A 25,473-nucleotide genomic window follows, 5' to 3' on the forward strand; every position below is an offset into this window, starting at 1 on the left:
TAGCGTAGCTCGACCCCCAACACAACAATGCACGAGACCGCCGCACCACGCAAGGCACGACGTGGTGACGTTGTGACGCAGCGGGGATCACGTTCGTGCGTGATAATGTACAAACAAACAAATAAAGACAGGATTTTTTTTATAGTTTATTTGTCTTTAGTTTGTTTGATAAATCAGGCAACAAGCGTGATTTATCTAGTTTATTGTATAAATCGGGCAATACGCCTGATTTATCTAACAAACTAAACACAAATCAATATTTTTTTATTTTTTTACTTTTTTAAGATCATTGTATGAGGCATCCTTATTACCTTACGTTAGATCTTATTTTTCTGTATGCAATTATTTTTCCCTGATATTTATTATTGTTCCTTTGAATTAATGCAGCTACTTTTTTTGGTATTAGGGAAGGGTTTCCATTCATTGTGTAAATTATTGTATTTTTGTATACTGTTGTATACTGTACAGAAAATGAGGGGCCCATCTGTCTCAGACACGCACAAACACACGCGCGCCCACACACATACATAAGCGTGCACGTACACGTACACACGCAGGATCAATGGTTTTTATCGCGGCTCCTGGGCCGTCCCGTTAAGATCCAAACAAAGCGGCGACACAACAATAGATAATCCGTCTCTAATGCTACAGTTTACCGACAGATGTGAGCTGCAAACGTATTTCAATATTTGGGTGTATGACTGATATTTAAATAAAAATAGTTTTAATAAAAAATCCTGAATATGTATAAAGATATGTAGATAAATATAGCCCATCAATATATATATATATATATATATATATATATATATATACATATATATATAAATAAGATACACACACACACACACACACACACACACACACACACACACACACACACAGTCACCCCTCTCTCCCGTTCACCTTCACATTAACCTAACTTTACTATTGACTTTCAATAATCTACATTTATATATTCATTGGCTTTTCCCATGCTTAATGCAATACCTGTGTAAACATTGCCTTTTTTATCTGTAATTTGGCGCGTATCCGCAAATTTCCTTTGTTTTCTTACTCATCCTTCATATTCTGCTCAACCAATACAACATGAAAGTTTGTGTTTTAGTCTACAGCAATAAGCACTTAATTTCAATGTGCGTGAACCCGTGTCCCCCACGGCTCCATGAGGGGCCGCGGTGACATCACCAGAGCGCAGCGCTCCTCCGGTCGCTGTGTGGAGCTGCAGTCCGGTCGCCCCGCCGCAGACAAAGCAGCCCGGGACCCACCAGACGGTCTCCGCGTTAACCGGTTCAGAGCCGAGCCCGACCCGGTCCCACCGTCACGTCGCATCGGTGCGTATACCTCATCTGGGAGGGGATTCCGGTTTAGGGGACGTGCGTTTAGGGGTCGGCACGTCGTCGTCGTAGCCGTCGTGCCGAGTCCTGATCCAACCCGGATCTCGGGTGGTGATCCACAGCACAGGGGGTTGGTTCTGCACCGCCAGGTTGGCTTACTACGTCCCGTGTGTGTGTGTGTGTGTGTGTCTCTGTGTATGTGTGTGGCCTAACTGGTTGTGGTTCTGGGGCCACTTCATGTGGGGGGTCAAGGTGGACCTCCTGACACTGGACCCGGGTGGGTCGGTCGGACTGCGTCCGAATCGCTCCGATCGATTACCGTCGGGGATTCGTGTGACAGAAGGGTTAACACCACGCGCCTTGTTTGTGTTCACTCCTAGCCTAGGCTAGCTGGCTAAGCTAGTTAGCTCTGTTGGCTAAGCTAAGTGAACAGCAGGAGAGCCACCCTGTTATTGAGGGGAAGATGTTGTTTCACCACCCTGGGTGTCGGGGAGCGAACCGTCCCTGCGGGTCGCGACCCGAAACCCTCTCGCGAAGAAACGGTTGTGTACGCCAAACACGTGACTTTAAAGCGTACAATTACACGATGTAAATCGGCGACGTTACGAAATTGGCCAATATTATTACGTTGAACGTCCGTTGAATTGTTTTATTAATATACCTTTATATAACTTGGTTGCTTATATTTATTATTTATCGTTATTGGTGTCTTAGTGGGCAAGTGTGGTAAGACGGAGGATTGAGGAAGGACCTGAGTTCGGGTATTGCTTCGCGACCAAACCCGGAAAAGCGGGTTGACGCGCTAAGGAGACGTCCGTGTTGTTTTCTCGGTTCTTTGTGTGGTTCCCTATCCGGATAAGTTCAGGAGCGGTTCGGGAGAACGCGGCTCAGAGGGTTTTGGTTAATGGTTCAGGGATCGAGGATCGGATCAAAGTAATCAAGTAAGGGTTTGATGTTTTTGGTTGGGACTGGTCGGTCCGCTGTGGGGGGGGTGGTACTGGTGGTACTGGTTTGTAGGTTGTTTGAGATTACACTTTCTAATTTATTTATTTGCATTTGTGGGGTGATGGGGCTGGTATTGGTTTGTAAGGTGGTTTGATGGTACACTTTCTACTTTATTTAATTGTATTTAAACACACTAATAATTAACATTTGAATGAATATACTATGGTGGCTATTGCATGCATTGATCCATCGTTGGGGTATTGTTTTAGAAAAAAAACTATGTATTTTCTTTCTCACGTTTCAGAGATCTAATCTTATCATTGTGATGATGAAATACGAGTTTTACACTCAAGGCTACATTTTTGCTGTGGTTCAATTTGCTTTGCTTTTTTTTTTTTAGATTGTTGGAGGGTTTTAAACATGTTAATATTTTGGAAAGGTCAATATTTTGTTAACCAAAAACCTTCTTGTCGTGCTTAAATGATTGCATTTGAATATTTTATCCTTTCTATATGTTTGTGCACCACACTAAAGATGGATTAAGATTCATTCATTCATGAGCTTCAGTTTACTCCAAGTGGTTGTAAAATGTATTTTGCGAAATAAAAAGACAATACTCCATATTAGGCTAGAAAGTGACAGAAAAACCCACTGATCTATTATCGAAAAAGGCACTTGTATCCAAAGATTTAGAAAGTGTACTACAGAAATGAGATGCCACACGCACAAAGACACAGGTTGATAGTAGATTCCTGCCCTTTCCTTTGCCCCATTATGTCATTGAGTTTGTTTACTGAGGGCATGTGACTGCTGGTCAACTGGTCAGGGCTACATGCTAACAGCTAGTCACCTGTCAGTGCTACCGCTTAGCTGCTGGTTACCTGGTCAGTGCTATGAGCTACATTCGTCAACTTGTTGCAGTACTTGGTCATCGAGGGCAAACTGATCTTTATAAGGTTTACAAGCATCCCCCTCGCATCCAAAGGCCCAGCATACTTAATCATTTGCTGATGCGTGAGTCTAGCTAAGCTATTTCGATACTAACTTTGCAGTCCTTTGTTTATTTGGTCACTTAGCCTGTAACCTTTTTACGCTTGTTCATAAAAAAAAAATGAAGGTCAGTCCTCTTTTCACTCGGGGGGTGGTGATGTTAACGGTAATAGGTTGGGTGGTTAGGTCTCGGTGCTAGGGGGTAAATGTCGTTGGGGGTTGGTTTGTTGATTAACTGGACCATCCAGTTGGTGCTAGGCCCCAGGCCACTACCATCCTACTGTTACAGCTTGATGGAAAGCCTTATAAAACATGGTTTAGTTAAGTTAAGCATTCAGTGGTATTGGTTTTAGTTTGAATAAAAAGCATTCAGTGATATTAGTTTTACTTTGAATGTAAATCATTTACTGATATTACAGTTTTAGTTTGAATAAAAAGCATTCAGTGATATTAGTTTTTTGTTCAATATCATAAATGCATATTTCTTTTAGTTGGAACATGAACCATTCAGTGTCCAAATATTTAACCTGCTCTTTTATGAAATATGTATATCCAAATATTAATTTTACGTTAAAATATAAAGCATTCACTACCCCCCCCCCCCTTCCACAAACACATTTATTATTTTTACTTAAGTGATTCCTAATTGCATTAAGCTTATCGGTCAGTGAAATATGTCTCGAGAAGGGGAGGATCTGTTAATTTGTGTATAAGCTCCACCCCTTCTCATCAGCGGTGTGTAAACACCTTTTGGATCTAACGGCTTGTCTCTTGTCTCCAACCCAGTATACCTGGATGACCTTTAACCTCCTGGAATGTCAGTATAGTTTGGTTTTGGAGTGTCTGAAATTAATGTGACTCTCCCCCTCTGCCCATCTCTCTCTCTACAGGTGTTTGAGGTGAAAACGTTTTAAATGGAGGAGGACAGAGGGGCTTCCTGCGTTCCTGGCAGCCAGACGTCAACAACAACGTCAACAAAAACGATAGCTTGAGAGCCAAACACACATGACTACTCCATCTTATATCACTGCCCTTGTTTGAAGACGCTAGTGTGTCCCCCCCCCCCCCCCCCCAGAGAGAAGTCACCGTGGTGAGATGGAGGGGGAGGAGCAGTCTGTGAGGGGGGAGGAGAACACAGCGTCTGACCTCAGCGGCGCCATCGAGAGGAAGAAAAGGGAAGCAAAAGGCAGCTGTCTGAGGATCGAGGGCCAGGAGGGTTATGTGTTCAAGTCCTACAGCATGAGCCTCAACGAAGTACCGGACGCAAAGCCCACCGCGGGTTCCTCGTCAACGCCGGCAAAACCTTCGCCTTCTCCTCAAGAGGAGGGGGAGGAAGATGTATCTCCTCAGGTCCATAAGCAGTCCAATCCCGAGAAGACGAAGGAGTCGCTCCCGGCCTCGCCGACACTTTCGGACAAAAGTATAGACACTGACCACGGAGAGCTGACCATGGAGGTCGAGCCCGAACCTGAGAGGGATAATTGCGACCCAGCAGCTAAACGTATCAAAGTAGAGGAGGAAGAAGTCAACGGAATGGAGGAGGAGGAGGAGCTGCAGGAAGATGAGAGGTCTTCACTGGATAGCTCGACGGGTCCTTACCTCCCCCGGGATGACGACTACAGCAGCTTGTTCAGCGGCTACACCAGTACGCTGTACGACGTCGCCATGGATGCCGTCACACAGAGCCTCCTGTCGTCCATCCGAAGCAACGCCAACCCCCGCAAGAAGTCTCCCGCCTGGAACCACTTCTGCATCTCGCCGCGCGACAGCACCAAAGCCATCTGTTTGTACTGCATGAAGGAGTTCAGCCGCGGGAAGAACGAGAAGGACCTCAGCACCAGCTGCCTGATGAGGCACGTCCGCAGGGCTCACCCCACGGTGCTGTTACAAGAGGGGGCCGACGCACCCTCCAACCCCACGTCTCTAGTCTCCCACCCTTCCTCCCTGATACCTCCCTCTCCCAATTCGCCAAAAAACGGGGACCTGTCGATGCCCGCCCTCAGTCCCACCTCAAACAAGACGTCGCCGTCCACCTCGTCCGCCGACAACCAAGATCCTTCGTCCAAAGAAGTGTTTCCCAAAGTTGAACCCAAAATCGAGCCCGGCATCGATGGCGATCTCTCGCTCGCCATCGGCACACCTCCATTCTCACATTCCACCGAAAGTGGAGCCGAAGATGCGTTGGACGGAGGTCTCGAGCGCTTTCACGGAACCCCGAAGAGCTCGAGTTCCCGCCGGCGATCCGCTGTGTGGAAACACTTTTACCTCTCCCCCGCCGACAGCTCCAAAGCAGTCTGCATCCACTGCATGAACGAGTTCAGCCGCGGAAAGAACGGGAAAGACCTGGGAACGAGCTGCCTCATCCGACACATGTGGAGGGCCCACAAGGAAGTGGTCATCGAGGAGAATGGACAGGGCAACCACATCCCGCCACCCTACACCAACCCGCCCTCGCTCCTGCCTCGTTCCCAACTACAGGAAGTGCTGGAAATAAAAAAGGAATTTCCAGGTCCCCTCTCCCCTGCTGAGTTCATGTCCGACGACGCAGCCCTACAGCTGGACGACAGCATGGAGATGAAGGTGGATCCGGAAAAGGCCCTGAACCTGTCCGGGCAGGAGAGTTCCCTCAACCTCTCCATGGGGGTCCACGGGGACGAGGCCTCGGTCCTGGACTCTTCCCCCGGGGGGGTACCACGGCCTGGGGGCACCAGCCTCGGTCACGATCACTCCGTGTTCCAGCAGAACAAGAAGATCATGAAGCGGGTGAAGTCGGAGGTGTGGCACCACTTTATCGTGTCCCCGGTGGACCAGCTCAAGGCGCTGTGCCGCTACTGCCCCTGCGTCATCAGTCGGGGCAAGCGGGGCGACTTTGGCACCAGCTGTCTGATGAGGCACCTCATGCGGCGCCACCCGGACTTCCTCAAAAACCAAAAAGCCCCCGACGACAAAGACCTCTCACCCCTGCCGTACACGGCCCTCATGGAACCGGAACCGGACTCAACCAAAGCGCCCGACGACCGAGTCCCGGAGAAGAAGCCCCACACCCTGCCCGTTTTCAGCAAAAAGACTTCAAAACTGTGGAACCATTTCTCCATCTCCCCCACCGACCCCACCAAGGTGGTCTGTTTGCACTGTAGCCGCACCATAAGCCGGGGCAAGAAGACCACCAACCTCGGCACCAGTTGCCTGTTCAGGCACATGCAGCGGTTTCATGGACATGTCCTCGACAGTAACAACACTATCTCAGGTAACAAGCCGTCTGTGGAAGTCCAAGTGAAACAGGAACTCTCCGAGACCTCAACGTACGAGGAGACCGGCGAGAAGTTCGACGAAAACCACTCTGTTGCCAAAAAGATCACCAAACTCATCGCAGAGATGCTCGCACTGGATCTGCAGCCATCGGCGCTGGTGGAGAACTCCGGGCTCACCCGACTACTAGAGTACCTCCAGCCCCAGTACTCCCCACCGTCCTCCTCCTACTTCACCAGCACCGCCATCCCGGACATGTACGAGCGGGTGAAGGACGCCGTCCTCTCACATCTCAAAGAAGCCGAGAGTGGCGTGGTCCACTTCACCACCAGCATCTGGGTCAGCTCCCAGACCAGGGAGTACCTGACACTCACGGCCCACTGGGCCTCGTACGAGTCCAATCTCAGGCCTCCGGGCCAGGACTACCACTGCTCCGCACTGCTCAGCGTCTCGCAGATCGACTGCGACCACGACATGCTCACCATCCAGAAGCAGCTGGAGTACCTGTGGGAGTCCTGGGTGACCGCGTCGGGGCTCAAGCTAGGATTCACGGTCACGGACAGCGCCGCCATTCAGGGCGCCCTGGAGGACAGCGACCGTGCCACGGTGCTGTGCTTTGGCCACACGGTGGACCTCATTGTCACTGAAGCCATAAAGAGCCAGCGGATGGTGCAGAACCTGCTGAGTATCGCACGCAAGATCTCCGAGCGTGTGCAGCGCTCAGCCAAGGCCAAGGAGAAGCTGGCCGAGCTCCAGGCGCTGCACCAGCTGCCGGAGAACCAGCTGGTGCAGGACGTCCCGTCCAAGTGGCGGACGTCCTTCTCGATGCTGGAGCGTCTGGTGGAGCAGAAGAAGGCCATAGACGAGCTGTCCATCGAGTGCAACTTCAGGGAAATGATCAGCTGCGACCAGTGGGAGGTGATGCTGTCGGTCTGCAATGCACTGAAGCCCTTCGAGGTGGCCTGCCAGGAGATGAGCTCCCGCACGGCCACCCTGGGCCAGATCATACCACTCGTCCACATCCTCAACCGGAAGGTGGACCTGCTGTTCGACGAGACGGTGGGCATCGACAACATGCTCAAGTCCCTCAAGGAGGCCATGGTCGGCCGGATGTCGGCCAACCTCCGCGACCCGCGGTACACCTGGGCCACCATGCTCGACCCGCGCTACAAGACCTCACTGTTCACCGAGGACGAGGCCGAGCAGTGCAAGCAAGACCTCGTCCGAGAACTGAACCTGTCCTCTTCTACCTCAGCCCTCGAGGATACACCCCTGCTGCCCAACGGCCGCGGCGGAGACCCCTCGGCGGCGACTGCCGTCGGCTCCAGCGGAGACAACCTGTGGTCCCTCATGGACGACATCAGACACAAGATCAAGCAGGAGGAGAAGCCCCGGTCCTCGGAGCTGGCCGTGCTGGAGTACCTGGAGGAAGACATACTCGATCAAAGCTGTGACCCCCTGGACTACTGGAACTTGAAGAAGTTCCAGTGGCCGGACCTTGCCAAAGTAGCTGCCAGATACGTGGGCTGTCCGCCGAGCGTGGTGCCGGCCGAGAGCCTGTTCAGCACGGCCAGCGGCAGCTCGGTGCCCAGCCAGCTGCGACCGTCATTGGAGAACATCGAGGGTCTGCTGTTCCTCAAGGTCAACCTGCCCTTGATCTACTTTCAATACTGATCGCGAGAGAGCGGTCACTTGTTAAACCCTTTATCAGGGACCAAGATGCATAGCTGTGAAATGGGGGGTTGTTTGTTTGGGGGGGGGGGGGGGGGGGGTATGAAAGAATATATCAATTTAAACACTGATTCGTTTTTTGTTCCCAAATGCAGAGGTTAGACTGTGGAGGTTGTGATGAGTTTGGTGTGTACTACTGTTTTGAACTAGCTGATGTGATGGAAAGCTCTTTGTTCAGAGTATCAGGGAGGGGTTTAGTGTAGACGTAGGGGTTACGTGTTTTGCTGTAAATTGATGTGTGTTCAGTTTCTTTTTTAAATATTTTTATTTGTGCGTGTCTGCTCTCTCCTTGTGCCTTATCCAAAACTACTTCAGGTCAAAATGCTGTACATAATTCATACGTTTCGCAAAAATCAAGTCAGGGCTTTTTTTGGATTATCATAGTTGAGTAAAGGTTGCTTTGTTTCTAAAAGTGGAAACATTGACTCCAAAAATAAATGCTGTGACTGAAAGATATTTTATTTAATTCTTTAATTGTGAATTTGTGGCTTATGGTACCGTCATTTAGAGAGATCTTTTTTACTTGCTCAAATGTTTTTAATATGCTGATGTAAAATATTGCTGTATTTTCAGAATAAGGATTTTGTTTGGATAATACTTGTCTCTTAGCACAATTTTTAAGTATTTGTTTTTCAAGGGATTAAATTATGGGTTCATTGTTATTTTTTCTTAATGATTGAGTAATGTAATTTTTATATAATTAATGACTTGAGCTAATTTCTTACACATTTTAGCTTTGAAACTGGAGCCATGCAGATCTTGTGGTTGACTGTAAATAAAGGGTTTCCCTACATAAAAAGTGTATTATTCTTTATAGCATCAAATATCTAGATTATCGCACGTTAAGACTATATTCATAAAGCAGAAGAAAATTCAGAGAGCACAATTGTACTTAAACACAAAGGTTTTATGATTACTATTTTATTCTTTAAAATAATTTACAAGAGCTGATCCCAACCACACCAATGTATCCACTCTACATGAGAACATTGTTGATTTGAAACTGATTGGGCAACTCAGTTGTCCTTCTCGGCTACGTATCTGGAATATAACATCAAGATGGTAGATTTGCATAGGAACAATGTTGTCCTTACAGCTCAGAGCGGGAATCAAACCGGTTCCGCGGGTCCAACAGGACTAGGAGGATCCTTGGTGTCTGTCCTGCGCAAACCACTGAAATCTCCTACAGTCACGTCCCGTAATGTTACGACTAATATTCCACCTTTCACAATACACCATAGGTCTATCAACGGAACTCTGTGTCTCCCACAGAAAAATCGTATTTTCACGACAAAGTGCCAACTTGGCTCACAGTATTCCGACGCTTCCCATGAACTGCTCAACATCCGCGGTCATCTCCCGCCGCTAGGAGCTGCCCTGAAGTCCTTCCTCTGCAGGATCACCACCTTGTCTACTAGCCGCACCCTGAAGGGGGGCAGCTGGGTGGGGGTGAGCACCACCCGGTCGTACCCCTGGATGAAGGCCAGGGGCGGGTGGGTGTCCTGGAGCAGGCGCAGGCTGGTGGTGTTCACCTCCATGATGATGTGGGAGTAGGTGTTCATCTCCGCGTGGCCGGGACGCACGTCCTCGCGTTTGTCATATCTGGCGAACGACACGCCTTGTTAATATTATGAATGAAGTGACACGCCATTTTTTTGATTATGAATGAAGTAACACACCGTCTGGGTGTTATGTGAATGACGTGACACGCCATATTAATATAAGGAATGAAACGAGACACAGTCTTAATGTTACCATGAATGAAATTAGGGAAGTAATAAGATGTCTGTTGTATGGATTTGTTTGGTTTTGGTTATAGAAAAAGCGACGTGGACCAAAACGAGGTACTTTTTCGAGAGTGCCTCGCAATTGTTTATTTTCCCATTTAATTCGCAAGCATAAAGGTCTGTATAACCAGTGTATAACGCTACTAAATCACCCAAATCATAATACAATGATTAATTATTTATTCTAAGATTTATTCAATTCTTTCACTATTATTATTTTATTTTTTGTCCGCAATACGATGTTTTCCCAATATGGTGCAGCCCTGGCAGGTACGGGGTGGAGGGTGCACTCACCTCCAGGTGCTGCTCTGCTGCAGGAAACGAGAGACCCCAGTCTCAGCCACATAGGGGTCCATGTGGACCCAGACGTCTGTTTAGGTCGGGGGTCAGGGGTCAAGAGAGGGTGAGGATGGGGTCGGACGATGTTTCATAAACAAGGAGAAAACACAACATTAATAATACTAGCAGTGCCAGCCGTTTTCACTATTGGATTCTCTTATTTTAGTAATTATCTTTTATTGTATTATATCTGTATTTTATTTACGTTATTGAATTGCAAATGATAAATAAACTTGAAACTCCTACCAAAGGAAATCAATAAAGTCCTAGGTCCTAAGTCCAAGGTCAACTTAGACGTAAACATTGAGATCCAGAACCTTTAGGCTGAGAGCCTTGAATCCTTTTATCTAGATTCTTATTCTTTATTCTAATATATTCTTCAGACACCCTCTAATCAATTCTTAATTCTGGTATAGTCCACATTAGTTTGTTGTCATTAATCAACAATATGAAAATATTATTAGACTAACGTAAGTCTACTTAAAAGTTAAATTAATCTATAAGATGTATGTATTTGATGAACAAAACAAAACCATTCTTCATCGACCTTCATCAACAGCCTGACTGAAACCCCCCAGAGCCCTTGCTGACCGTGGTTCCACAGAACAAGAAGTCATGTGAGCCTATGAGGTGATCTGAAAGTGAGACCAACCTGCGGTGGCTGGTACCCGCCGGTCTAGTTCCTGTAGCGCTTGGCCTCCTGGGTAATTGTAGTGCGAGACGTAGAGAGAGACGCCCGAGAACATGACGTTGGCCAGCAGCTGACCAATCACGAGCAGCGAACCCAGCTTGTAGAGCCAGGACTTGTGATAGTTGCTCAGGCTGTGTGGGGAAGATAAGGCAGACGACCAGAGTCAACAAAAGCATGATGCGCTGTATGAATCACTTACAACGCACACCTCATTGCATCAACCGGTCATTCAGTACTGTTCAGTACTTTCTGCTGTGACAACAACATTATCCGTGCCATGGCCATCTGTCATTAGTGAGTGAATTGCTCCGTGAGAATCGGTTATGGTTGACTGCGTTCCCATCTCTGATTTACTGACTGCTTTGGGGAATCCACCTTGCCTGCCAACAGCCAACAGCTGCATGATGAATTCTCAGTGAAAACTGAGAAGTTTAACAATAAACACCTGGGCATATTAGCTTTAACTTCCACCAGAAAATACCCTTTGAAAGGACTCAACAGGAACTATAAAAAAGCACAAAGCTTTCCCAATATAATAATGTTGACATGTTGTCTGGCAGTGCACCTCAGATTGTTCTCCCCCCCCCTCTAACCACCGTGCATATACGGATCGGGGATGATTGGTGTGGCGTGTTGTGAAACCAGCGCCTGTGGTTAAAAGTGTTAGAGGCAGTTCTCTGTTCTGGAGAGAAGACAGAACCCAGCGAAACTCTGCAGCAACACTAGAGAGGACGTTTAGCATTCATCTGGGGCCTTCCTCATGCTAGGAGCGTGGCTCTGCATAGTAGTAGTCGTAGTAGTAGTAGTAATACTCAAACTAGAAGGTACTTTATTCAAATTGCTGGCAAATATTAAATAAAACCCTAACGCTATAAAATATAATAGATATAGACGAATAGTTCAATGAAATAAACAAAATTTTATTTAATTTAATAAACAAAAGATGAACCAAAGATTCATTCGCATTATTTCTGGCCCATCCTGCCCCAGAGTTCAACAGTCTGACGGACGTGCACTGCTGTTTATCCTGCTTGTATTTCTCTTCACGTTAAAAACCAAAACACAGTGGCTGCGGCCACCGACACAGCGGCCTCACAGTCATTTTACTATCTTCCAATTTCTCAATCAAAAGCGACTTGGAACATCACCAAGCAGAACATCCCCCCCCCTTCCCCTTGTTCCCCTCCATCAGAGGGGATGGGAAGGGAGAGCGGGTTACCGCTCGTTCGATCTCCGGCTCCCCCTAGCTGGAGCATGGTTGACACACACAGTCGGTGTGTGAACGTGTGCATGAATGGGTGAATGCAATATTGTAAAGCGCTTTGAGTGGCCACTGGTCAGAAAAGCGCTGCATAAACGCAGTCTGTTTACCAGTTACCAAGAAAAGATAGGGCTGGGCGATTAGTCGAATTTTGATCGCGATTTGGATTTTAGCGTCAAACTTTCACAAAATTAACATAATTTTAAAAAAAAAACGAAAAGGGGGAAAGAAAGGGCAGAACAGCTGGATACATATCTGTATATCATTTTAGACTGGATCATTTTCTTTTTCACCATTTTGTGTATTTTATCAAGGCGAAACCTCAAAGTTCTGTTGCAAAAAAGAAAATTCGGAGAGACATGCCGAACAAACACAACACGGTTTCAAACTCGAAAATAATCGCTTGAACAATCGCGATTTCAATATTGACCCAAACAATCGGGATTACGATTTTTTCCCCATAATCGAGCAGCCGCATCAGAAGGTGTCCGCCGCGCGCCAGCGCGCGCACTCACATGTAGGAGGCGCCCCGGGCCGCCACCAGGTTGAGGAGCGGGAAGGCGTAGATGATGAAGCGCAGCTCCTTGTGCGGCAGCAGGGAGAAGAGCAGCACGAAGCCCAGCGAGGGCAGCAGGACGGCCCGCGTCCGGGGGTCACGCAGGCCCAGGGGCACCAGGGGCAGGGTGCAGCCCAGGGCCCGGGGCAGGGCGGAGTAGAAGTACCACAGGAAGGGCGAGGTTTACTGCGGGGAGTCAAGGAGGGAGCCGGGGTGCGCATGGGGAGGTTTTGCCCTCTCGTTATTTTGAAGTATTTTTAGAACTTTCCCCTTTGTTCGTTAATGTTTTCCAACGCATATTGGTATATATATATTTTAGATTGTTTTTGTGTAGTTTTTACTGTTTTTATTTATTTATATATATTTATTAAGGTCTCGATTTATTGATGTATTTATATATATTTCTTTTTTTTAAAATTCTACTACCACCCTGTACATTCTGCTGTTGCGCTCGCATTTCCCATCTGACCAATGAAGTGCTATCTTATACTTTCATTGACAATGCAGCCATTTATTTTTTGCTGGAAAGCTGTAGCAAGGAACGCCCATCTCCATTCCAACCCAATCGGCCGCTTGCCAAGCTGACGAATGAGTGAATGAGTGCACACACTAATGGACGAACATGAACATACTCATTCATTAGTGAACACACTAATTCACCATGCCACCAAACAACACTGTCTGACAGAGGGGTCCGCCTGAAGCGTCATGGTAAAGACAGCCTGCCTGAGTGTGGGAGTCTGAGATGGTTCCAGGTGGTAAAGGATATTCCCCAGTTGGAGCTCTTGTTGAGGGCGGTGTTGTACCACAGCACCTGGCCCTCAGGCCACAGGAGCCTGCGCCAGAAGAAGGAATCCACCCCCACACTGAGAGCTGCAGACACACAGAGGGGTCAGTGGAGGACACTGTGTGTGTGTGTGTGTGTGTGTGTGTGTGTGTGTGTGTGTGTGTGTGTGTGTGTGTGTGTGTGTGTGTGTGTGTGTGTGTGTGTGTGTGTGTGTGTGTGTGTGTGTCGTGTGTGTGTTTGTCGGTGTGTGTGTGTGTCGGTGTCGGTGTGTGTGTGTGTCGTGTGTGTGTGTGTGTCGGTGTGTGTGTGTATGTGTGTGTGTGTGTGTGTGTGCGCTGGAGACACATGGCGAGCCAGGTCAGCGGAGGCCTTTAAATCAGGTTACTGTTCAGCCCTGAGCAGACGCTCTTATTCCAGTGATATATCGTGAATCAGGTTAACGTAAGGAGCAGGACCAGGTGAGGGGCATGTTGCTCTGGGATGCCCAAAGACAGACTGGGGATTGGCTAAATAACCAAATAGGAATAAAAAGTCCAACATACGAATGTTGGACGTATGTGTGTGTACAACGTGTGTATGTATGTGCATAACGTGCGTGTGTGCGTGTGTGCAACTTGTTTCTATGTGTGCACAACTTGTATGTATGGATGTATGTATGCATACATGCATGCATGTATGTATGTATGTATGTGTGTGTGTGTGTGCGCAACTTGTGTGTATGTGTGCACAACTTGTGTGTATGTAAGCGTGTGTACAACTTGTGTGTATGTGCGCACAACTTGTGTGTATGTGTGTATGTGCACAACGACAACATGTATGTGTACAACGTGTATGTGTACAGTGTGTGAGTGTGTACGTGTGTGTGTGTCTGTTGTGTATGTGTGTCTCTCTACCCAGTGCTAGTATCCCGGCGGGCACGGCACAGCAGAAAAGCTCAGACAGACTCAGCCTCCTCCAGACCAGTGACATCATCAACATGAGCCCCAGCAGGAGGCAGAGCTCCGCCCGGAACACGATGATGACGAAGGCTGAGAGGGCGATAAAGGGCCGGTGCCTCTGGGCCATCCATGCTGTGCACGCCATCACAACTGGAGGGCAGCAACGAGTGAAGTTAAAGAGGAATAGAAACACACAACGCATGAAGTTTTCTTATTTTTTATCTATTTCACTTTCACTGCTATTGATACAAGCATGGAAACTTTCTTTCTCCCTCCCGATCTCCCTCTCCCTCCATCCCTCCCTACTCCTCTCTCTCTCTCTCTCTCTCTCTATGAAAACAAATGTATACAATTAAATTCAGTACTGACTGAAAGACCGTTTACTCAAACTATCTGCTTATGAGAAAGATCCACTTTGGAAACATAATAGGAGAGTCAGTAGCGACAATGTTCTTAAAAAAATACAGAAATTGTAACAGCTTGTACTTTGCAGGGGCTCTCACCTAAGGGCAGGGCGAACACGTTGGGCAGCGTGCGCGTGCAGTAGAACATGAGGTGGAACTGCGACGCACACGTCAGGCAGAAGAGCGCGGCCACCGTCGAGCCGAACTGTTTCCTCACCTCCTTCTGCATGAGCCAGAGGGCCACGACCACACACACTCCTAGGCAGCCACGCACTGCACACACAACACAACACAATACAACACAAAACAACACAACACAAATGGATTGGTCAGGGGACGCAAACACATGATGGGATGGATGGCTTGTTATCAGGGTACAGCATTATTAATGAAGAGCTGTGTCCGGTTTAGAGGCTATTTTATATAATAATAATAACTCTGGCTCAAACTCTGGCCCAAACTTGTATGTTGGTTATTTAATAAAGAAAAAGGGGGTCACTTCACAATAAGGTTACATTAATCAACAATTAATTAAAGTTAGTCAATGCAGTTATAATCATTATTATATCACATTAGAATGGCGGTTGTGGATAGGGTTAACTTTAACCCTATTAAATAATGTATAAATTACCTTAGTTAAAATGAACACCATTAATAAATTATTACTAGACCATTAGTTAATTTAGATGTATCAGTGTCAGTTGAGGATTATTACCGCAGTAACTAATGTTAATGAATGCCTGATTAATTTACCCTTATTGTAGTGTTACTGATTATTGTAAAAATGATGACTACAATGATTAAATAAAGGTCATCACAATTATATTGACAACGGTGCACCATACATGAAGATGAGAATGACTATTATGGTATGGATGAGCTACCCATCAGCTGTGTGTAGATCCTGGGTACGTCCAGCAGGGAGGAGAGGGCCACCAGGGGGGAGACCAGGGCGGATATGAAGAGGGGGCCGAGGAACGTCCGCGGAACCACACCGGGGAACTCATGATGGTCGTACTGGGGGAACCACAATCAGTGCTCCTTTTATGCATCTTATATAAGATACAAATGAATAACTGTACATGGTTACTAAATACATCAGCTTTGATAATGTCTACTTTCAGTTTAGTGTCTTATCATTTCTGAGACTCTTATTGCGTATATTGTCTATGTATTTTTTGTAATTATTCCTATTCCTATTTTCTTCCGTGACACCTGAATTTCAATATATATATATATATATATATATATATATATATATATATATATATATATATATATATATATATATATATATATATAATATATAATGCAATATAAACCAACTCTCCAAAATAAAGTAAGTCCTTACACATTCATAATATGAACATATGCAATACAAAACAAATCTCAAATATAAAGGTAAAGTACTCAAGTCCTTGGATGTAAATTGATAAATTAAGTATATGCAATATAAAACAAATCTCATACATAAAGTTTAAGTTAATCCTCTCTGCAGAGCTCTGCACCAGAGACAACCATGACAACACCAGACTCTTACCCGGTCAAAGTCGAGTCTGTGGTACAGAATATCATGTGCTGCCTGCAGATTGAAGCTCTCTTCCACTTTGGAGAAGGGACATATGAATAAATGTAACAGAGACACAGAAATCATTAACAGCAGCAGCAGGAGCCCAGAATCTGTCCTCTTCTCTGCCATGACAGCGGCATTGAAATCAACTTCCTGTTTAGCCGGATGTCCAAATACGTTCAGTGGAAGGATATACTTACGTTGGTTTTTATATGTTATTATTTATGAATTTATTTTTATTTTACACTTTATATTTTGACGTATTTCTTAATTGTAATCGAGAAAATAAAAAGTTAATAATGTTTTTCTCTGCCACATGACACTGGAATGGAAATCAACTTCCGGTTTAGCCAGATGTCCAAATATGGCACATTATTTTCGTTGGCTGATATACTTATGTTAGTTTTTAGAGGTAATTATTTATACATTTATTTTTTATTTGACACTTTATATTTTCGCATATTTTTTAAATCTAATCGATGAAATAAAAAGTTAAAATTGTTTTATTTTTTAACGTTCCTGGTGTTTCCACGTGTAGCGCGCCAGAGAGCGACGACGCCCCACGCGTGGCGCCATGTGATTGCTCCACGACGTTATTGACGCTTCAAAAGGACCAATCAGCGCAGGCCACAATCCCACAAGCAGTTCTGACGCGGAAACGCAAGGGGTACCGTTTTTGAGCCACACTAGCCGGCATGTAAATAACACAAAACGGTTCTTTGCATATGTACATACACCTTCAACTTTAGATTGAATGATTAAAACGGCCCATTAAGTGAGCTGGCAGAGCCGTGCACGGGGTTATGTTTTCATTTTAAGGGGTGACTTTGTGCATGAGATCTCTCCCAGCTTGTGAAGATGCGGTCCATCCGTCCATCGCTGGTGCTGCTGCTGCCCTGTCTGCTGCTGCTTGGGATCTCCCGGACGGCTGATGCTAAGAGAGATTTGAAAAGCGCGTGCACTACCTGTCGACAGGTGACGGATAACTTCAAAAAGGTAGGTTTTATATGCCGTAATCCCTACATGCATAGGACATGTGTGGTGGGCTTCGTCTGGTCTGCTCATGTTGGATGATACTCTATTTCTTATTGTTGTGTGTGTGTGTGTGTGTGTGTGTGTGTGTGTGTGTGTGTGTGTGCGTGTGTGTGTGTTCTAAGGGGATTGAAAGAACCGCAAAGCAGGGCTTTGGTGGTGGGAACACTGCCTGGGAGGAGAGAACGCTGTCAAAATACGAAACCAGGTGAGGATTCACATTAGATGCTTGTACTCTCTCTATGGATTCGTCTTGCAGTACTAGACCAGTATTAGATATATTGTCCCTCCTGGACGGAATGTGGTATCTGAAGATGTTATATTGACTCTTGCTGCACTGTTAAAAGTCATGTAGTAGTAGTAGTAGTAGTAGTAGTAGTAGTAGTAGTAGTAGTAAATTTAGTTTCTATGGACACTGTCTTAGGAGTATTATAACCACTAGTATTTAATGTAGTTTATATTTCAACTGTCGTAGTAGCAGAAGTGGTATAACCATTGTGACCATTGTAACTGTTGTTACTGCTGGTAGTGGAGGTTTCGATCTATGGTGTTGGGTTACCCGAGTTGTATGACGTCGTTGTTCTGCCCAGTGAGATCCGTCTGACGGAGATCCTGGAGGCGGTGTGCGATAGCAGCAGCTTCGAGTGCAACCGCATGGTGGAGGAGCACGAGGACCTGTTTGAGACCTGGTGGTTCAAGAGGTAGGCGCGTGCGTCCGCGGGAGTAGATGAACGTTCCCGCTGCGCTGGTCCTGCCAGGGGGAGTCACGTTCCCGTCTTGTTTTCCAGAAAGGCCAAACACCCGGACCTCCATAAGTGGTTCTGTGAGGAGTCCGTTAAGGTGTGCTGTCCTAAGGGGGCGTATGGACCACAGTGCAAAGGTACCCGGAGCTCATTCAGCACTTAGATTAATGCATGTCCCACTGCACCGACTGAATCTGTACCTAACTGTACCTGATGGTAAAACTGATGCTCAGTCTTTACATATCGTCACCCTCTTAAAGTAATGGCCTAAGTCACCTTTTTGCCAAAATGATTTTCTTGCCTAAATCAGCTCTTTGTGATGCTAGCCACCTCTGGTAAAATCCCCAACATCCTCAGTTGAACAGATCATGACATGATCTGTTCAACTGAGGATGTTGGGGATTTTACCAGAGGTGGCTAGCAGAGGGTGACGATATGTCATCTATAATGTCATAAAGATGCATATCATCATAGGCCGCAACAACAGAGGCGATGCCCTTTCCCTTAGCTAAATGTATGTCACAGACTGATACTGTAACTGATGGTAAAACTTCACATGTATTCGTCATCTATAAGGTCATAAATCATACATATCAACATGGACAGAGACAGTGTGGTCGATGCTCTGTCACTTAACGTATCCTGCATCACGTCCTTGACCACATCCTCTATGGTAGGATGTCAGGCTGACACCAAGAACACACCAGAAGTTTTACATCCCATAAGTGCATGAGAGGGATCTAGGTGGAGGGAGGGGTTGTTTGTGTCAGTTAGGATTTTCAAACCATGGAAGTCTTGTGTTGGGATGTATTGAATGTTCCGGGTCTCGGTCAAACCGCTGAAAGATCCTTTTTAGACCAGACGACTGAAAAAGAAAGATCCTTTTTAGACCAGACTGCTCTCCGGTTAACCTTCCGTCTCATCGTCCAATCACAGACTGCGTGGGGGGCTTGGACCGCCCCTGCCATGGCAACGGGGCGTGCGATGGCGACGCGACCCGGGGCGGTGACGGCCACTGCAGCTGTAACCACGGTTACGAGGGGGAGTCCTGCCTGGAGTGCATCGACGGCTACTTCGGCGAGGTGAAGAACGACACCTTCACCCTCTGCTCAGGTGAGCTGGAAGCCTCATCCTTAGAGCTGCACTGTGTACAGCTTCCCTTTAGCAGCCTCTAGTGGCCGGGGACGGAGCTTCATTTACAGCTCTATCATGTGTAGAGGGCATTCGCTATCATCTGAGATTAGGGGGATGTGGAAGGGCAGAAGGGGACAAGAATAAGACAATTCGTTGGGAATAATTCCGTGGATTGGTTTTGGCCGAAGAGTGCATTTTGTTCTTGAGAAACATCGTAGGTCCGATTTTTATTTTTATGGAGTAAATAACCTTTCCATTTGTGTAGATATCTCATTGCTGTTTTTCCATTAAATTTGTCTAAGCACAACTTTATTGTTTGTTTTGTGTTTCAGAATGCCATGCCTCCTGTCAGTCCTGTTCCGGGGGAACCAATCAGGACTGTGACGAGTGCAAGGCAGGCTGGGAAGAAGACGAGCAGGACGCCTGTGTCGGTAAGACGTCGGCCATGACGGCCAATGTAGCCGCTGCTGGCAGTAGTTATCTCTCAGTCTCCCTCCCTTAGTACATACGGTGATTCCTCTTGATATCTTAAAGAGACACTGAACAATTTGAACACCCTTCTACGTCCAAACATTGATGAATGACAGAATTGGTCTGCAGTGTTTATTGAACTGTGTTTTGTTTTACTATCCACAACCGTCTCCAAAAGTCAAGGTAGAAGTTTGGGCAAACCTTAATCTTGAAAACGGGCGTGTCATGCCATAGGAGTTTGTTTGCTTGACCTTGAGAGGGTAGATTGTTCAGGTTAATGCAGGTTGTGGAAGCAGTCGGTACTTTACACAGAGAGCAGATAAGTCTGTTGGGTGGTGTAGGGCTAACATGGTGACCTGGAGATATGATATCTCCTGTTTCATTCAGTCTGCGACTCAAAGGGTTTTCCATGTTGTTCTGAGTATTAATATTTCAAAGAAAAGTGCTTAATCGTCTTACTGATAACTGATCAAATAACGCTCATGGCTATGCGGATTACGTTTTGTCTTTAATTCAGAAGAATAATGGATATTGACGATGGATAATGCAGATATTTTGGCAGATAAATTAGCCTTGTCGATTTTTCAGCTCACTTATTGCTTGTGTATATGACGTTAATTGTTAATGTACAATCCGATAATTAATATCGATCTCATAAGTCAAGAGTAAAACACTGTTGCAAAATAAATGGTCAGTCCGACCCAGGCAACCCACGTATCAAGCTTATCTAGCTTATCTGACCTTTCCCTTGATGTTGATTTCCTTCCACAGATGTGAACGAGTGTTCCAAGGACCCGGCCCCCTGTGGTGAAGAGGAGTACTGCATCAACAACGACGGGTCCTTCTCCTGCAAGGGTGAGAGATGGAACCCAACTGAAGGATTGTATTTCAGTTATAATATTATGTATTACTATGTTTAATTTATTCTGGTTATCTGGTTACTCAAACCAAGGGAAGGATTGTATTTCAGCTGTACAGTCTGGGTCTCGTGATGAGCTCTTTCCATCCCATAATGTGTGTCAGGGTGTGACAAGGTGTGTTCCGGTTGTACCGGCGCCGGGGCGGACGGGTGTCGGGACTGTGCCGCCGGTTACCATGACGTCGAGGGCACCTGCACAGGTGAGGCCCGGATCACATGACGTCCTGCAGAACATCACTTCCTCGTTCCTTCTTGTATGAAATACTACTGCTTTTATCCAGAGGGACCTACAATCCCATGACTGCGTCCGTTCTCAGCTCGGGTGACCAACTACCAGTTGATCTAGAAAGGGAATCAAACCCTCCATCCTGGCAGTTCTAACGCCTTGCTCAACCAGTTGGGCTAGACAGGGAATGGAACCCCTTAGCCCTGACTGTCCTAATGCCTGCCTACCCTCCTCTCCCCCCCCAGACGTGGACGAGTGCTCCAGCGGGGGGTCGGCGGCGGTCTGCGCAGCGGCCCACCAGCAGTGTGTCAACACCCCGGGGGCCCACCTGTGTGTGTGCGCCGAGGGCCACGAGGAGCAGGACGGGGAGTGCGTCCCCCGCGCCCTGTCGGGTAAGACGAGGGTACAGGGGGGGGGGGGGGTCTGGTTTCCATGGGGATACAGGGAGGGTCAGGCTTCTGTGGGGATGCAGGTCCGGTTGCTATGGAGATACAGGGATGGTCGGGTTGACGTGGGGATACAGGGAGGGTCAGGTTTCTGTGGGGATGCAGGTCCGGTTGCTATGGAGATACAGGGATGGTCGGGTTGACGTGGGGATACAGGGAGGGTCAGGTTTCTGTTGGGATGCAGGTCTGGTTGCTATGGAGATACAGGGATGGTCTGGTTGCAAGGGCGATACAGGGACAGTCTGGTTGCTATAGCGATGCACGGATGCATCTGTTGGCCAGCTTCAGGAAGTATCTGGTGTCTCTACTGATACAGCCGTGGTTACCAGGAACTGGTAACCACTATACACAATACACCCCCTGGGTTAGTCATCCAATCTAAACTAAAACCTGACATGAACCTTCACGAAAAGAGAGGAAGTCATGTCTTTATGGAACATTTACCAGTTAGTTAAGAAGCAGTAGTTACAGTGTACTAATGTGTACAATTATTTATAACGGCAACTGTAAGATGCATTAAACATAAACAAAATGACGTTAATGATGATAAGTATTGTTTATTTTACCTTCATCTTCTCCAGAAGAGCCGGATGAGGAAGAGCCGGCGACTGAGAGTCCACAAGCACATGATGACCTTTGAGTTCAGCACACGGACCAATAGGAACCGTTCCGGGTGAGAAGCGGTGCCTCCTATTGGCTGAGAGCCTTCGGACAGCGGTTCCCCTCCCGCCCCCCCCCCCGACACCCTGCTGTCTGGGGGGGGAGGGCTTTTAAAAATACTTTGAACAATGCAGCACTTATCCCGTCCAGACGGACAGACGTCCTACTCCGGCCTGGAGGACGTTTTCTACCTGTGGATTGGAGGAGCCGAAGATCTCGTCGGCCTATCACACGCTCGTTTTCTGCCGTCTGCTCGTCGTGCGATGTATTTCCTCTGTTACCGTCTTTAAACTGTTGCTTTACGACGCTGGTATCAATAAAGATGAATTGTTAAATTAATGTGGTTCCGATGTGTTGAAATGGATTAAGATTTATGCATGATAAACTAACATTTTGCTTAAAATAATTAGTTCAACATGCCTATATTTACTATTAATATAGGCCAATAATTGGTAATGTAGTGAATATACAATGTTTCCTGCAGTGTCAGCCAATGGCCACCAGGCGGCACTACTCTCCCGTGGAATAACGGTTGAGCTCCACAGAAAACGGTGTGAAGTTTCTGGGTTTGACCCCCTATGCCGGCAGTCAACCTGTAGGCATCCTTGAGCAAGCTTTCTAACCCCTAAATCTTGATGACATTGATCTGAATTCACTAAGTCGCATTGGATAAAAGTGCCTCATGTTTACTGCTGTTAGAATTTCTGATACATTGTGGGTGGAGATGTTCTGGTTTTGGGTCTCTAAGCTGAGTAATGAGCTTGTTTTGGAGCGATGTCACCATTTCTGAGCAACAGACAGACTTGTCTCGACCTGCCTGCACCGGTAAACACACCAAAGAAACCCCTTTTACCCACAGATGCAACGCACAAACAATCAACACACCAAACAACATACCAAACACGCACCTACAAACCGCTCAGATATACACACAAACACACCAACGAAACCCATTTGTATACACACGCATGTAACACACACAAACAACACACCAAACACACGCACATGCAAAACAGTCAGATATACACACAAACAAAACACACACCTACAAACCACTCGGATATACACCTGCACTCATTGACACAAGCACAGATGCACAGATATACACACTCTTGTGCCCGACTGTCGAGTCTGACTCAAGTGAAGTCCCCCCCCCCCCCCCCACACACACACTTATTTCCCTCGAGTAATAGGCGTTATAAGGTCGACATGTTCATCAGAACCCAGTCTGATTCTCACTGCTACCTCATCACCTGGTCGGGATTCAAACTACCAACCAGAAGCCCCCAACAGGTCCACCTGCAGATCGACTCCCCGTCCCGGCCTGCGGGGCGGCGACACTGCGTTCCCCAGCGGGGAGGAATGCATGTGGCGGGCACGTGGCGGCAGGCTCCCTGCGGTGCTGAACGCCCGAGCACAAGGACGACATCATGGTGAGCGCTGTCCAATTAGCATGCGGTCAAAGTGTAAGTGTCAGGAGCTCAGAGTCCTGGTGATGGGACCAGTGGGTTTGGATGGGGGCATTAGAGGCGTTGAAGTACTGGGATTATGTGGGCTCACCTTGGGCACTAGGGCAGCCCAGTCCTCAGGAGACTGGTTGGACTGGGATGGGATGGACTGGGATTGATCCGGACCCAGCAGTCCAACTGTGTTGAAGCAGAACTGATGGGGGGAGACGGGGCAGATGACATCATGAATGAACACTGTTTATCCCCCTGACATCATAGAGGGGAGGGGAGATGGAGGAGAGAGGGAGAGAGAGAATGAGGAGTGAGATGAAGGAGACAGAAAGAATGAGAGACAGAGACAGAGCCAGCAAGAAGGGGGCTGAGATGAGAGAAGGGTGAGATGAGAGGGGTGAGATGAGGGAGAGTGAGGTGAGATGAGAAAGGAGTAAGATGAGGAAAAGGTTAGAAAGGGGTGGGATGAGAGAGAGTTGAGCTGAGGGAGAGAGGGAGGGGTGAGATGAGAGAGGAGTAAGATAAGAGAGATGCAGTAAAGGTTAGAAAGGGGTGAGATGAGGTAAAGGTTAGAAAGGGGTGAGATGAGAGAGAGGTGAGATGAGGGACAGACAGAGAGAGAGAGTGGGGGAGGGGTGAGAGAGAGAGAGGGAGGGGGGAGGGTTGTGAGAGGCAGAGAGATATACTGGAGAGCACTCCATTGTCTAGGAGAGATCAGCACCCAGGCAGACGTTACCTCACTCCGCTTTGATCTCTCCGCTTGTGCCCGTGTGTGTGGTTCTCCGAGAATTACGCTCGCACGCACATTTTTCTCTATTTAGTCTTCTCTTCTGGGTGAGCAAGTGTGTGTGTGTGTGTGTGTGTGTGTGTGTGTGTGTGTGTGTGTGTGTGTGTGTGTGTGTGTGTGTGTGAATAACTAAAGGTGTTTTATGTGCCTGCATGTGCATGTTTTTCAGTTCATACGTGTGTGTGTGTGCGTGTGTGTGTGTGTGTGTGTGTGTGGGTGAATAACTTAAGATGTTTTATGTGCCTGCATGTGCATGTTTTTCAGTTCATACGTGTGTGTGTGTGTGTGTGTGTGTGTGTGTGTGTGTGTGTGTGTGTGTGTGTGTGCATGCGGTGTGTGTGTGTGTGTGTGTGTGTGTGTCTGTCTGTCTGTGTGTGTGTTCTGCTCTGTGATGTGTCCCATCAGGAATGAGAGAAGAAGAGACAGACTGCTTTGATCTTGTTAAGAATGAGCCGTTGTAGTCAGTTCTCAGTTTCTGTTTTTGCCTTTCATAGTCTGACACCCAAACCCCAAGAACACCCACATCTCCTGCCCTTGGTTCACCCCATAGGAAACCCCAAACGCAGTCTTCTCGCCCATCCACGACATATCATGAGAGTTATCGCTGGCACTAGCAACGGAGAGATGATGAGCGCCAACGTAGCTTAGCGTGTGTGTCTAACTGTATGACTCGATGTTATGGTGATGTGTAGTCAAAATAATCTACATCTTCCGCCCTGGAAATCGAAACGAGAAAACAGCTTTGTCTTATCGTGAGTCAGACAGCGATGATAAGCCTTGATTGTTCTCGGTCTCTCTTTTAAGTCGATTCTGGATGCAATCAGCGACTAAAAGCACTTTTGTGGTGGAAAAACATGTTCAGACACAAACACAAGTTGGTGTTCAGACACCGGGGGTGGGAGGGTTGGAGCTGGTCTGAGTTGTGCGTCTGTTACACACCAAACACACAAACAACACACCAAACACACACACACACACACACAGACCTACAAACCACTCCGATACACAAA

At 47.0% G+C, this 25,473-nt stretch overlaps 2 protein-coding genes across 4 annotated transcripts; one reads left to right on the forward strand and one right to left on the reverse strand.

Annotated features, from left to right (window-relative positions):
• Positions 1 to 1,217: 1,217 nt before the first annotated feature.
• zbed4 (zinc finger, BED-type containing 4) lies at positions 1,218 to 8,255 on the forward strand. 3 transcript variants are annotated; one of them, XM_079756194.1, is made up of 2 exons: positions 1,218 to 1,334; positions 4,163 to 8,255. In XM_079756194.1, the coding sequence occupies exon 2, from the start codon at positions 4,368 to 4,370 to the stop codon at positions 8,193 to 8,195; it is 3,828 nt and encodes a 1,275-aa protein (XP_079612320.1). In that variant the 5' UTR covers positions 1,218 to 1,334; positions 4,163 to 4,367; the 3' UTR covers positions 8,196 to 8,255. The 3 variants fall into 3 exon arrangements, with proteins under 3 accessions (XP_079612320.1, XP_079612322.1, XP_079612321.1); XM_079756196.1 differs by lacking the exon at positions 1,218 to 1,334 and adding an exon at positions 1,370 to 1,486; XM_079756195.1 differs by lacking the exon at positions 1,218 to 1,334 and adding an exon at positions 2,095 to 2,278.
• Positions 8,256 to 9,213: 958 nt separating this feature from the next.
• On the reverse strand, positions 9,214 to 20,806 carry alg12 (ALG12 alpha-1,6-mannosyltransferase). The gene is made up of 10 exons (XM_079756182.1): positions 20,707 to 20,806; positions 16,556 to 16,620; positions 15,900 to 16,032; positions 15,115 to 15,288; positions 14,567 to 14,761; positions 13,655 to 13,759; positions 12,846 to 13,068; positions 11,031 to 11,200; positions 10,334 to 10,409; positions 9,214 to 9,854 (listed from the first exon to the last, which is right to left on the reverse strand). The coding sequence occupies exons 1-10, from the start codon at positions 20,789 to 20,791 to the stop codon at positions 9,605 to 9,607; spliced, it is 1,476 nt and encodes a 491-aa protein (XP_079612308.1). The 5' UTR covers positions 20,792 to 20,806; the 3' UTR covers positions 9,214 to 9,604.
• Between the last annotated feature and the right edge of the window lie 4,667 nt (positions 20,807 to 25,473).

The sequence above is a fragment of the Pollachius pollachius genome (genome assembly GCF_949987615.1).
Source record: "Pollachius pollachius genome assembly, chromosome: 18".
Classification (NCBI taxonomy): Eukaryota; Metazoa; Chordata; class Actinopteri; order Gadiformes; family Gadidae; genus Pollachius; species Pollachius pollachius.